The 13,186-nt window shown below is 41.4% G+C and overlaps 2 protein-coding genes across 4 annotated transcripts in view; one reads left to right on the forward strand and one right to left on the reverse strand.

The window, feature by feature from the left end:
• The window catches only part of MSH3 (mutS homolog 3), a 119,752-nt gene extending 109,970 nt beyond the window's left edge, over positions 1-9,782 (reverse strand). The window contains exons 1-6 of one of the 3 annotated variants that reach the window (XM_035309624.1): positions 9,625-9,782; positions 8,487-8,610; positions 7,292-7,512; positions 3,118-3,321; positions 1,604-1,720; positions 712-829 (exon numbers count right to left, since the gene is read on the reverse strand). In XM_035309624.1, coding sequence (XP_035165515.1) covers positions 712-829; positions 1,604-1,720; positions 3,118-3,321; positions 7,292-7,512; positions 8,487-8,610; positions 9,625-9,744 — 904 coding nt within the window. In that variant the 5' untranslated portion in view covers positions 9,745-9,782. Of the gene's footprint in view, positions 1-711; positions 830-1,603; positions 1,721-3,117; positions 3,322-7,291; positions 7,516-8,486; positions 8,611-9,624 lie in introns of those variants that run through there. The other 2 variants (XM_035309623.1, XM_035309626.1) reach the window with 2 other exon arrangements.
• The window catches only part of DHFR (dihydrofolate reductase), a 40,760-nt gene that overhangs the window by 8,534 nt on the left and 19,040 nt on the right, over positions 1-13,186 (forward strand). Inside the window, exons 2-4 of the mRNA XM_035309627.1 lie at positions 8,506-8,508; positions 9,867-9,970; positions 10,400-10,449. Of these exons, the coding sequence (XP_035165518.1) occupies positions 9,885-9,970; positions 10,400-10,449 (136 nt within the window). The 5' untranslated portion in view covers positions 8,506-8,508; positions 9,867-9,884. The remainder of the gene's footprint in view (positions 1-8,505; positions 8,509-9,866; positions 9,971-10,399; positions 10,450-13,186) is intronic.

The following is a 13,186-nucleotide window of genomic DNA, read 5'->3' on the forward strand; positions in this document are numbered from 1 at the left end:
CAGTTTGCCAGTCATTGCAAGAGAGTTTGTATGTACACTAGAAACCTTTCGTCAAAATCCTGGGACTATGTAATCTGCTTTCCTGATCTGTGCCCTAAGTGCAACCCGACAGGCATTAATCTAGCGATCTTTTCAGCTCTCAGTATCTGGTAAATACAAATCTGAGATATTACAGAAAAAACATGATGGAGACAAGGCAAAAGTCAGGAAAAAAAAATAAATAAAAGGAAAGAAATTAAGAAACAACTTCAGTGATCAAAAGATGCTTTCATCTCCGTTTTGCTTCATCTTTGTTATGACAGCCAGGAGTTAACTACCTAGATTTATTTTTTTACAGTCCAGTGATTTTAGTACCTTCTTTTCACTTAAAGCAAATTGTTGATACCAGTCAATTCTTCTTCCTTGACAGCCTTCTGAACTACTAATGCTACAGTTCTCTATCTGGTCAAACACTGCAGACATGGAAAGTCCACTCTCTGAATAAAAACAACTACAGAAAACACAAGCTCAGCTGTTTTACAACAAAACTAAATCCCTGAGTAAATTCTTCGTAAAGTCTGGATGATGTTTCACAACAACATAAAATTAAAGGAGTTTTATTCCCTGTCAGCCACTAAACACTCATGTTCAGTCCAGGTGATAACACTGGTTTTATAGCATCTCATACACCTAAGATTAGAGTCTGGAAACAAATTTGTTTGAAAAGGATATCTTCTCCAATAAGTGTAGACTTTGTATAGAGAGCAGTCAATTTCCGGCTGAAGAGAGAGCTTTTGTTTTCTCCAGCAGCCTTCAGTGCTGCAGTTTCCATTTGTTTTATTACTCCAACCTAAAGGCACATAGAAAAGAAACAATATTAGCTCCTTGATTATAAATGTTTGTTTTTTAAAAAAATAAATTTGGTGATTTTTTTAAGATGTGCAAACTGCAAGTGCATCATTAAAACTGAATGGGAAGGGCAGAGGCGAGCATCAATCCTGCTAACAAGACTAGGAAGCCACAGCCTTCTCTTTTGCTCTCGCTATCCTTTTCTAACCGTCCTCTCAACTTCTTCATCTGTGCTTCCTGACATATTCAGAAACAAATTAGCTAGAGTTCATCACTTGCCAGAGAATGATTGCTGCAATCATTTTGAATTCAGCAAGGCATCTTCTGATAAGCAGAAAGAAAGAGGTATCAACAGTACCACAAAGTTATAGGGAAGAGAACAACAACAGACAGAAAGAGAAAAAAAATAGTGTGGTCTGGGATGAGGAAAAGTAGGATGTGAGGAAGAAAAACAAATGGAGTACACATATTTACCTTTACTAAGTGCAAGGCTGGACAAAAAAAAAGTAACTAAAAGAACTGCTCCAGAACTGTTCTAGAAAAAATGAAGCTACTTTTCTTTAAAACGGCAAAGGAAGCTTTAATCAATTTGAATTAATGGCATTCACTAGAATAGAGAAATTGCAACAATGGAAAAGTTAGCCATTTTATGTGCAGAAACACATAGTAATACATTTCCCACTTCTCAGTTCAAATAAGACTCTGGTACAGTAACTGCAGGTTATTTCAATGCTATCCTATACTGAACAGCATTTAATGAAAAGCTAGAGATTACCTTATATCCTTTTGCTACAAGTCGTCGCACATGGACAAACAATCTATGAGTTGGTATACTGGCAGTCATAAAGTTATGATCCTGATGACAATAAATGTTTAGCTCTTTAGCTGCAATCTGCAACGTACAAGAAAAAGAGTCAGACAGTAAGTAGTTCAGGTCATCCACACTAGCTGCAGTCACAACAGAACTTCCATAAACACAAACACATCAAAATGCAGCACAGGAGCTTGTTTCTATGACAATACCAATTCATGTTTACAATTAGAAGTCCACTGTCAAAATGAAAATGTGACAGGAAAAAGATCACCATGGTGGGTCCTTCACCTTCCTGTCTTAATATCTTGTCACAAACGGGCTTCAGTATCACAAACTTCACATCAGATTATTACATTGCACCTTTACCACAGTGAGATAAATGACCCAAATAGAGCATGCATGGTTTCTGCAACACAGCTCAACAAAAGTTCAAATATTTTTTACAATACTAAAAATGCAGACAGAACAATGTTAATGATGCTAAGTTAGCTAATCAACTAAAATACTGAAACATCATTATCAAACAGAAGTAGAAGCTAAATATTTCTAAGAAAATGAATAGCAAGAGTTGTTGAAATATGGTATTTTAATGTATGATTTGTGTTTGCTTTTCTGCCCTCAGTAAGAAGGTGGTTGCTCAGAATAGAGAAGGTGGTCTTAAACAGAAACTGCAGTTAAACACTGAATTGGGCATCTGGGTACTGTATCTGGGTACATCTCTGGACTATAAGTGAACCAAATGAGTAGACAAATTAAATAGTATGAAGTTGGTAAGAATTAATTAATTCCCAGTAACCAAGCAAAGAGAAGCTTCTCAATGGTCTTAAGTGAAACAGCACAGATCAAAGGGTAAACTGGTAGCAACCTTTTTGGGACAGACCACAAACAAAACGTTCATAAACCATTTATGAACCATCACTTCCAAATGGTGTTTGCTGTGAAGTACTTTCCAGTTTCTGGCACGTGTGGATGCAGCATCTGACTAGGCTTCATAACTCAACACACGTAACATCATGTTATTTTCCATGGACCTACTCTTCTTGCATCCAAGATGTTCTCTGCACCCAGGCATTATCAATTCGTCTACTCTGCATCATTTGCTTCACTGTCTTCAAAGCTCATATATTCCTTGTAGATCTTGATCTGTGTCATGATAATGAATTCACCTCTGGAACTGCTTCAGCTTTAAGTCTGCCATGTAATTATAGTAGCACCTCAGTGTTTCTTAATTTCTCAGTATGCAGGACAGCAAACGCTACCTTATGATTACAAAATAATAAACACTGTTTTGGTAAAAGTGTATGCGTAATGGCTAGTCTTACATTTAAGTATGCAGAGATTTTTCATCTTATTTTCAAGTATTAAAAACACTCAGACAATTCATGTTCCCAGGAAGCCTCCTTCTGGAAGTCACCCTAGACCTACTAAGACCTGTTGACAAAATACAAGTATCTTTCCAAAATCCTAACAATTACCTCTGCATCTTCTCCAAAAAAGCGGTATTTGTATCCACATTCCACACACAACACAGCATCTTCATACTGTTTCTTCATTTCTATGAATTGAAGTTCCAACGGAGTGTAAATGCTTTTGGTTCTCTTATTAAGATTTGTATCTGAAATATTTTCATAGCTTTTAAGGGATGCAGAAAACTGACTAAGATCACAGCGTGACTCCTCCTGTAAATAAAAGATGGAAAAGAACAGTTAAGAATCGTCAAATAAATTCATCACCTCTCAGACCCTGACTCAGATTCACAATACAGCTAAAAACAGCTCTTGCAGTAAATAGTCCCAGGAACTGCAACAAGAGTATTAAAGAAGTTATACATACTACAGTTTATTTGGTATTAAAAGGTCATGAAAGAAAAAGATTTTCCATCAATTAGTCAACTTGTCTTACAACAGTTTTTAGACGTCACAGGTGGAAAAAAACCCCTCATGTATTATGAGCACACATCAAGAGACATCCAGGCTGCAAAAACCTGGCAGTCTACACTACCAACATTTTAAGAAAAGAATTACCATTCCAATTTACTGATGAGTAATTGCAGTGCAGACAGATTAATGATGTTCCAAAAATCCACAGTAAATCAAGAAATAAACCAATCCAGTACAAGTCTGTTTGCTGTCTCAAGCACTGAAACTATATTTCTTCTCCAGTCAGCACCATGCAAGTACAGCAAACATCCCAAAATTATTTATTCTTAAACAGAAAATCTGTACTACAACTTCTAACCCCCTTAACAGTTGTGGTGGTTTTTACCGTGCTAGGCAGCTGAACACCACAACCGCTCTCACTCCGCCCTCCCCAGATGAGGAGGGGAAGAAGTAAAGGAAAGAACAACTCACAGGTTGAGATAAGGATAATTTAATTAAGGAGAAAAAAAAAATATTAAGGAAATATTAATTAAACAATTCAACTAAAGGGAAAAAAGGGAAAGGGGAAGAGGGAGGGAGAAAGGGAATAACAAAACAAAACAAGTAAAGGCTATGTGGAAGTGCAGAGGAAAGAAATTACTCTCTACTTCCCAAATGTGTGATGCTTGACCACGTCCTTGAAGCAGGGCCTCAACGCACGTAGCCGGTGTTCGGGAGGAGGACAGACGTTTTCCCAATGAGAGCCCACCCCTCCCCTCTTCTTCCTTTTTCCACCTTTTATTGCTGAGTGTGACATCATATGGTATGGAATATCCCTTTGGTTAGTTTAGGTCAGCTGCCCTGGTGATGTTTCTTTCTCACTTTTTTGCCCAACCCCTAGGAGGGTTAGAGAGTCCTGATGCTGTGCCAGCACTTCTCAGCAGCAGACACAACACTAGTGTGATATCACTGCTGTTCTAGCTACAAGTGCAGAGCAGAGCACTGTATGGGCTGCTGCAGGGAAAGTTAACATCTCAGCCAGACCCAGTACAACAGTTAAGGCTTTGAGCCCACTTGCTCTACTGTTCATCACTTAGAATAACATTATGTAGCCTGTGTCAGCAAAACAACTTCAGCTTTACAACTTTGTTTAGTTCTGTACAGCAAGCATGGCGATAGATTCAGCCTTTAATTAAGTGCAGCGAACACCAATAAGGTGAGCTTCACTTCCATCAAATTCCTTCTAAATTACATCACAACAGCATGTATTAATAAAATTGGTGAAAAAATAAATAAAATACAAAGACAACCTCTCCACACAAGATTTTAAAGCACGTGAGGGCACAAAACACGACTAATGAGACTACGCTGTGAGTTTATAATATAAACCTGGCAACTTCCATTTTCTAAAAACCGCCCCATGTAGACTTCAAGCAACAGAGTCAAACAGGTGTTTAGGAGCAACAGTAACTCAGAAGAAAGATCATGAAAATCACATACACTGGGTCATGGGAACAAAAAATACACAGTCACAAAACAATGGAAAAGAAAGAACAATTAGTTCTGATGTTAGCTGTGAGTTGCAAAATTCCTGGAACTGCACACAGTCAGGGGATCACCCATCTGACAAGCAGACAACACAGCTCAGTGTTAATAGACAGGTACCATGCCTAGAACTCAGATGGCATTAGAAGTCTCTATTGTAATCCTCAGCCTTTCGTTGCAAGCTCTATCTTCAGCTGTCTTTGATCCAAAGTCTGTGCCAGCACAGCAGTATGACCTGGTCTCATAGAGAAAACTGTTGTGAGAAAGCATGTGAAATAAAGCCATAAAAGAAAGTATGAAAAATAAAAACACATGGAAGTTGAGTTGTTGAAATGGTATTAAGTTAGCAGCTGAAGGAATTTGGATGAAAAATGCTAGCATGAAAATGTGGTAACTCAAAAAAGGAGGACAGAAACACACAAGATGAGACAATTCAAGGAAGTGAAGACAGACCTTCCCCATCTGACTGCCTAGCCAGCACAGCCTCAGCACAAGTCATATAAAGAAAAACAACAGCAATACTTTGCCAGGGAGGTCATGAGCTGTTGCTATCTAGTGTGTATATGAAGTAATAAATGCTTGCTCTTTACTTGTCCTTTGCAAACACCTTGCTTGCAGAGTCTGTCTGGAAGTGGTTAAAGCTGCCTTGTCATCTATGAAGGGAGAGTTAAACTGCAATCATCATTTCGTGTACAACTACCGATCAACAGGAATCACATGCTGTTTGACTACAAGTATCCAAGGATAGGAATATGCAGTGGCAATACCACTATAAGAAGCACACAGGTGTTACTGCATTGAAAGCCAATGGCATAGGAAGGCAGCAATACTGCACCAGCTGATATGTGGAAGATTAATAAACACATCTGTTCAAAGACAAAAAGAAACCTGATTCTGCAGAAACATCCATGCACCTGATGTCCTTGGCTTGGTGGAAGGAGTTACAGGTGCCTTTCCTGGCCAAACACACACTTCTACTGCAGCTACTGTAGCACACATTTTTAACTGTTTATCTATGCCAGGCACATATTGCCTCTAATGCTACTAATGTCACAAAGATTTAAAAAAAAAAAAAAAAAAGTATTTTACATGATTTTTTCACACAAGATATGTGTAAAACATGTTTTTATAGTTCCTGCATCCAGAATTGGTTCTCACACAACTGTGAGAGATGCTAAGGTATATTCTTTACATTAAACTAACAGAAGCAACGCCTGGTGTCAGTGTAACCAGATGGACAATGGATCAGAAATTGACAACTGCCAGACAGACACTGGTTTGAAAAAGAGAAGGAAGCTCTAACCTGTATTCACCATCTGACCACAGCTGCATAATCCCTCATCACAGCATAAATTTATTGACGCAAGCTATTCATCTCACTCTTCTTCTTTTGGTCTGGTATTCACACAACCCAGACACCACAGTTTTAAGATTACAACCTCAAAACAGGAAAGATCAAATCAGCTGTATAACCTTCTGCACTGCCATCAGACGTAAAGCTTTGTTAAGGAACAGTTTACTTCCAATGGAACAAAAATGCAGTACGCATAAGAGCCTTTTAGGACCTGAGTACTTCAAGCTGAGCAAGGTGATCCCAAAAAACAAGCAGCCAACATATCAAATGCACAAAGGTTCCCCTGAACATGTTCACTCAACTCACCCACAATTAAAGGACAAGCAAGATACTCTTTCACTCTTACTGACTTGTATTTTAGGTATCATTACAGTAAGTTTTCATGGGAACTACCTCTATCTTCTGCACATTAAAAGAAACACTCACATATTTAGTAGTTAGAGATACTAGCAACTGAATTAAGCCAGAACTCAGCAAAAACTCTGAATTATATTTTTGCAAAGACATCCCGTAAGAATTTTACGGTCCCTGTCAGAACTGATGGAACTGAAAGAAAGCCAAGCAAAGGACCACACTGAACACTTGTTACTATAATATTATAGGTTAACATGTAATTAGAGACATGCTGCCAGTGTTTATGCTCTCTAGTCACTGCTGATACAATGCATTATCTAATGATACCTCTGAAGAACTACGAGAGCCATTCCGCTCGCAGTGCCAAGAGTTCCAGGAAAACATCCACACACAAACATTGGTCTATTGTGTGGTGCTAAACTATTTACTGACAGAACACAAAATATTTAAAATGTAAAAGGAATCTTGTGCCAAAGCTTGCTTTTTTGAATCAGAAAAATAGTCATCTGCACAGCACTGGACCAAAGCTCTACATACCTTCTGAGCAACCTTTGGGCTAGTGTCCCCACACTGAAGAGTGTTTTTCAATTCTGGACTTCTCCCAGTAATACTGGGACACTTTTCCAAATACATAGATTGTTTCTCCCGAAAACTATCCTCCTGGACTCTGTTACATTGCTGGTCTGAATCACTGCAGAATTCTCTCAGTCTGTCTAGAGTTTGCAAACATATCCGGGGCTTTTCACACTTCTGAGGTTCTTCTTCAGTAAAAATACATAACAAAAATAGATTAGCAAATTATTTTCTAAAACGTCTATTAGAATGACATCAATAAGTAGGCAACTCCAACTTTTTTCTTAGTATCTCTCTTCCCTGTCCTCTTCCATGGCTTTCATTCTGCCAACCTGACAGAATTGTGCATAAAATTAACTTGGTTAAATTATCTCAATATTCCTCACTTGTATGCTTCTTCATATATGGAAAAAGAAGCAGAATTATTTTCTGAACTGGTGACTGCAGAGCCACAAAATCAGCCAAGAATACTGGCAGATGTTATTTTTCAGCATAGCTTTTATGAAGACAATGTTATTAGATGATGGTGCCCCTTAATGATAATTCAAACCATCACACACACAAAACTGAATATAATGCCTTCTTAAAAAATATGCAGAGTATAACTCTTTCACAAGAAGTGTAAGTGTAATAAACTTTACATTGAGTGATTTATTTTTCTGCTAGCATTTGTTAAAATCTTGGTTCAAAACCAGATGCAACACAGGCATTTTCAATGTAATCAAGAAGCTGTCATTTCACAGTTCAGAGCACTACATTGGAACTATCTGCTCTGAGGTGGACTTTAGGTTCCTCAGTCACAGGCCAGGCTCCACGCAGCTGTCAGGTGCCTCTCAACCTGCAGCACAAGTCTAAAAGACAGAGTTCTAAACCAACACACATAAGGAAGTTGTAGGATTTCTGTTAGGACTTCACCAACTGAACAACTTGTCAAAGCTGAGTCAGTTGAAATGGATTTGCAGAATAATTCTAGAGCACAGCTCAAACACCCAGCTGGTGAACCATAAACAAGTGCTTTAACAGTATGTGTAGTATGCTCACAATGGTTCTTCAAATTTTACAATCAACAGATGCTTCCTATAATATCTGCAGAAAATTCTTTTCATGTTTGACAGTGAAAAACTGTTTATTGAATATAAACAGTTTACAGTCAACTCACTTATACCCTGAGTCTTCAGTGGGTTAAAGATGTCATCCATGGTACTCTGTCGTGCCTTGGTCTTCTTTTCACGTGGTTCATTGTTTTCAGACGACGTTCTCCTTTTTGCACTAACTTCAGAAGCCTGAGACAGAAATTAAATAGAGAAATTTCATTACTTTTTTTCCTTTTCCAATCCTCTATGAAACAGAACAATAAACCTGAGAAGATAATGCAAAATACAAATTAACTTATGATATACAAAATCCTTAACTATTTTAATAATCTACATTTTTGCTTATAAAACAGTTCTAACATGCAAGGCCGCAAGAGTAAGAAAAACAGTGCACTCTGTTAACAGGCTGGCAGTTGTGCTAAAAAAGGAACACTTTGCAGCTGCAACGACTTCAAAAGGCAGCTTTGAGCTACTTCTGTAGCAGAGAACCAACAGTTAAGCCTTCCTGTCACTCCCCATACTACCACCCTGTGTGTGAATCAAATCTCATCTGTAAACCCCAGTTTCCCTGGCAGATGCTGGCTCTTCACCTCTTCACCTCTCAGAGGCTTCTCTTCCCAAGGTCTCCAACATAATGGTGGAAGAACATCTTCACACCATGCTGCAAGCCCTTGTTCAAATTTAACTCCTAGGTGTGAACACCCATCATAACCCCAGGTTTGCATAAAATACAGTATTTTTGACTGCACCTCCATGGGCGTCCTTTGACAGACAAATACTTTTAACACTTTATGACAGGAAAATTCACCGATTTACATCTGTTACCCAGTCAGCATGCTGTGACAGGCAGAAGGCAGGAAGTAAGGCCAAATACACAGAAGCAACTTGCAACGGCAGCGACATTTCGATGTGCTGTCGCTTTGCTTTAAGGACCACAACGCAACAGGTGCCACATTTTGGGTGGCCAGTCTTGGTGCTTTAAGCGAGTTACCGGGCAAACCCCGTCCCCACAGCTCAACCTGCGACCTCCCCGCGCCGCATCCACACCTCCCACAGCAACCTCGTCCCAAAAGAGGGGCTGAAATCCCCACGCAGGGCCGTGAGGGGAGGGGGAAAGCACCCAAACCCCACTCACGGCCAGGAGACAACGCGGCGCCGCCCCAACCCCAAATCCCCAGCTCCCCGACCACCGCCGCCCCGCACCCGCTCCGCGCCGCTTGCCGCCGGCCCAAAGAAGCGGCTGAGCACCGGCTGATGCCCGACACTGCCGCCGCAGCCGCCGCCGCAGCCGCCGCCGCGATCCCGCCGCCGCCCCCGAGGCATAGCCACGACACTCGGAGACTACGGCACGAGTCCCCAGCCCTGGCCGCCCCGCCCCCGCCGGATGCGGCGCCCTCAGAGCGCCAGCCCCGGGCCCGCCCCGCCGCTGCGCCACGAGTCTCGAGGTGGCGGCGGCGGAGGACATGGTGCGCTCGCTCAACTCCATCGTGGCCGTGTGCCAGAACATGGGCATCGGGAAGGACGGCACGCTGCCCTGGCCGCCGCTGAGGTACGGCAAGACCGGCGCTGCGGTGAGCGGGGGGAGCGGGGGACTACGAGTCCCAGCGTGCCCCGCGGCGCGCTGCCGGCGGGCCTAGGCTGCGGCGCCGCGCGGTGTGCGCTGGGAGTTGTAGTCGGGAGGGGGAGGCGGGAAAAATGCACGTCGTGGTGCTGGGTTTTGCGCGGGTCAGGGCTGTGCGAGGCGCCCCGAGGAGCTCAGGGGGCGCTGGGGGTGTCCCGGCCGGGAGTGGACCCCTGCAGGCAGGACCGAGGCCAAAGGTCCGGCTCCAGGCATGGCGCCGAGCCGGACTCGCTCCCTACCCTTCGGTTCCCTCATGGCCTCCCTTCTCCCCCCGGCGCTCCCGTGCAGCCGCTTACCAGTCACAGAAATGCAATTTAATCCTAAACTCTCCTAATCCTCTGCTTGTTTTCTTGTCAGGAACGAGTACAAATACTTCCAGAGAATGACCACCACGTCCCACGTGAAAGGTAATGTGTTTCGAGGTGCAGTTGGTCACAGAAAACAGGTAATTTCACTTCAGTCACCTCAAAGTTATGCTTCTGCCCTTCCACACCCTCCCAAGCCTCACCATCATCCTTGTTTCACAATAAAAGTAGGCATGGAATTACGTAGTGCACTTTCTTGTTCAGATGTCGTATGGTTCAAAAGGACCAATTTTACAAATAAGACAAAAGAAGATTATTTTTTTACTGAAAAGTACTTTACCCCTTTATAAAAACGCCATCTACAGGTTTTTTCAGCTAGGCAAAGAAACTGAAGATGAATCAAAGTCCAATAAATACAATTTCAAAGTCCTGCTACCCCAGCAGGGTAGAAGATAAGAGTCTGCTTACAGCTCTAATCCTGAACAAGTATAAAATGGCAAAGTTTTTATGTGCTGAATTATTAGCAGGCTTTTTTTTTTTTTTTTTGGCTATGATAGCTTACCTGGCTAGTTTGACCATTCATTACACCACTCTGACCCTTGTGACATTAATTTTGCTTGTTTCTCTGGGTGCTGAAGCCATCCCAGCATGCCAGAAAACCCGAAAAAAACTGTTAATATGCAGCACCAATACTGCAGCAATATACAGTAAATCTGCACAGAGTAATATGTAACTGTACTGGTAATATGTAGCAATAATATTCAGGCTCAGTGAAGCAAGGTAATACTGACTTGCAGAAAACTGAGTCCACACTCAGTAAGATTGTAAAGTTTATTCAGTGCTGGATGGCACGGGGGGGTAGTCCCACCAAAGTCGTGCACCCCTACTGCAGCAACTTGCTTTGCTTATATACAGTAAAGAGTTACATATGCATGAAGTTTCCGAGAACGCCTATACATATGCATAACCTGTCCCTGCTTAGTATGCTTAGTATTAAGATTAGCTCCAAGAAGTTATTTCAATAAACTCCTCCCATCTGCGCTTGCACTGTGCCTTCTGGTGGTGGGTGCTGAGGGTCCTGTTATCTCGAGTCCTTGCATGTTTGACATTCTTTATCTTGTCCTTATAAAAACAATCCTCCTTATCTCTGAGCCCTTGATCACAGTCCGAACCATAAAGTTGGTTTGATTTGTTTCTGGGTGCCCCAGGGGCTCATCTGCAGGCCTAAGCACAGCAAAGGACCAGTACATCACAAATGTAGCACGTTAAGCAATGAGTGTTGTCTATATATTTATTCTTAATCAGTCACTCTCTAATTTCTAATCCCATGTTTCAATATCACAGATGATTTGGTGAAACAAAACCAGTTACTGAAGGGTCAAAAAGGTTGTGGAAATCAGCACCAGCTAGCAGGTACAGAGATGCAGGTGCTGGAAACAGCCAGCTTGTTCTGACTGGGTACTTATTTGCTGTGATGAGAGTGAAGCCATGCTGCGTTATCCCTGCTGCCCTCTCACATGGTCTTTAGTGTTGGCGCAAATTTTGTTTGAGCCATTTCAATTCTGTAACTCAGTAGACTAACCCGGGTACTTACTGGTTGGGCATCTGCTGGGACTACCAGTGCAAGGTACGTGGTAGGAGTCGGAAGGAAGCACTGAGAGAGGAAGGATGGGTCCTCTCCAAGCCACGTGAGCTCTCTGCAGCTGGTGGGATAATGGCCATGACAAACAACAGGCTTACCCTTTGTTTTTTTACTGCTTCTGTTAGTCAAAAGCGTCGCTCTCCTGTTTTTTCTTTTTCCCACACTGCTATTAAAAATATTGTATAGCAAAGTTTACATGTTCACTAAGACTTCTGGGAAGCCTAACGTGCCCATGTTTAAGTGACATATTCCTGCTTCCTGATTTGAAGGTCTATTCCATATTCCACAAAGAATGTGTAATCTCATTTCCAACAGCCTTAAGGATTTTACTTTTGTTTTTGAAATATGATAGAGCCCGTTGCACCCTTGTATACCAAGAGGACAGAACATAAGTCTTTATTTATCTACAGTTTCCACCTTACCTGGCACAAATAACCCATTACCAAAAAAAAAAAAGATATATATTTTTTTAAATACTCCATCCTGCTTACAAATCTTTTGATAAGCTATGATCTTAAATGTCAGGCAGTTAAATTTCTTTGTAACCAGACATTGTAATGGATAATGCTGCCATAAATCTTTAAAGCAAGTTTACCACCTTTAGCTCAAAAAAGTGACCAGTCACTGATTTTTCAAAAGGGCAAGTATACCATGGAGAAGTGTCACTTGATCTTGGTTTTAGTCTGCTTGTGTACCTGCACTGACCACTGCTGTAAATTAGATACTGGTCTAGATAAATGTTTGTTCTGACTCTTTGGGTGTCCCTCTATGAATCTCTATGAGGAAAAAAAAATGTTTTTTTGAACTTTTGTGTTTCCTGCAAGTGGTCACTGCTAAAGAACCTAAACATGGTGCTGCATGTCTTTTTGGATACTAGTTCTTATCTTACGTGCAGCTTATCTGCTGGAGAAGGGTGTTTAGGTAATGCACGTGGACAGTTGGAACATCAGTTCTCTGGTGTGCCAAGAAGCAGAGAATGTAGCGGTGTGCAAAAGCTTTCTTCACCAGAATCCCTCCTGCTGTGTAGCACAGTAATAAACTTCCTTCTGTGAGTCTCAACCTCCATGTTTATTTCTCTGACAACACCACTCGCTAATGAAGGGAAGTGCTGATAGCACTGTGCTCAAGAGAATGTGTGTGAGAGATAATTGGGTTATGCATCTTTGCATTTGGTCAGAAATAATACTGAAGGGTGAA

This window comes from Oxyura jamaicensis, chromosome Z (genome assembly GCF_011077185.1).
Source record: "Oxyura jamaicensis isolate SHBP4307 breed ruddy duck chromosome Z, BPBGC_Ojam_1.0, whole genome shotgun sequence".
Classification (NCBI taxonomy): Eukaryota; Metazoa; Chordata; class Aves; order Anseriformes; family Anatidae; genus Oxyura; species Oxyura jamaicensis.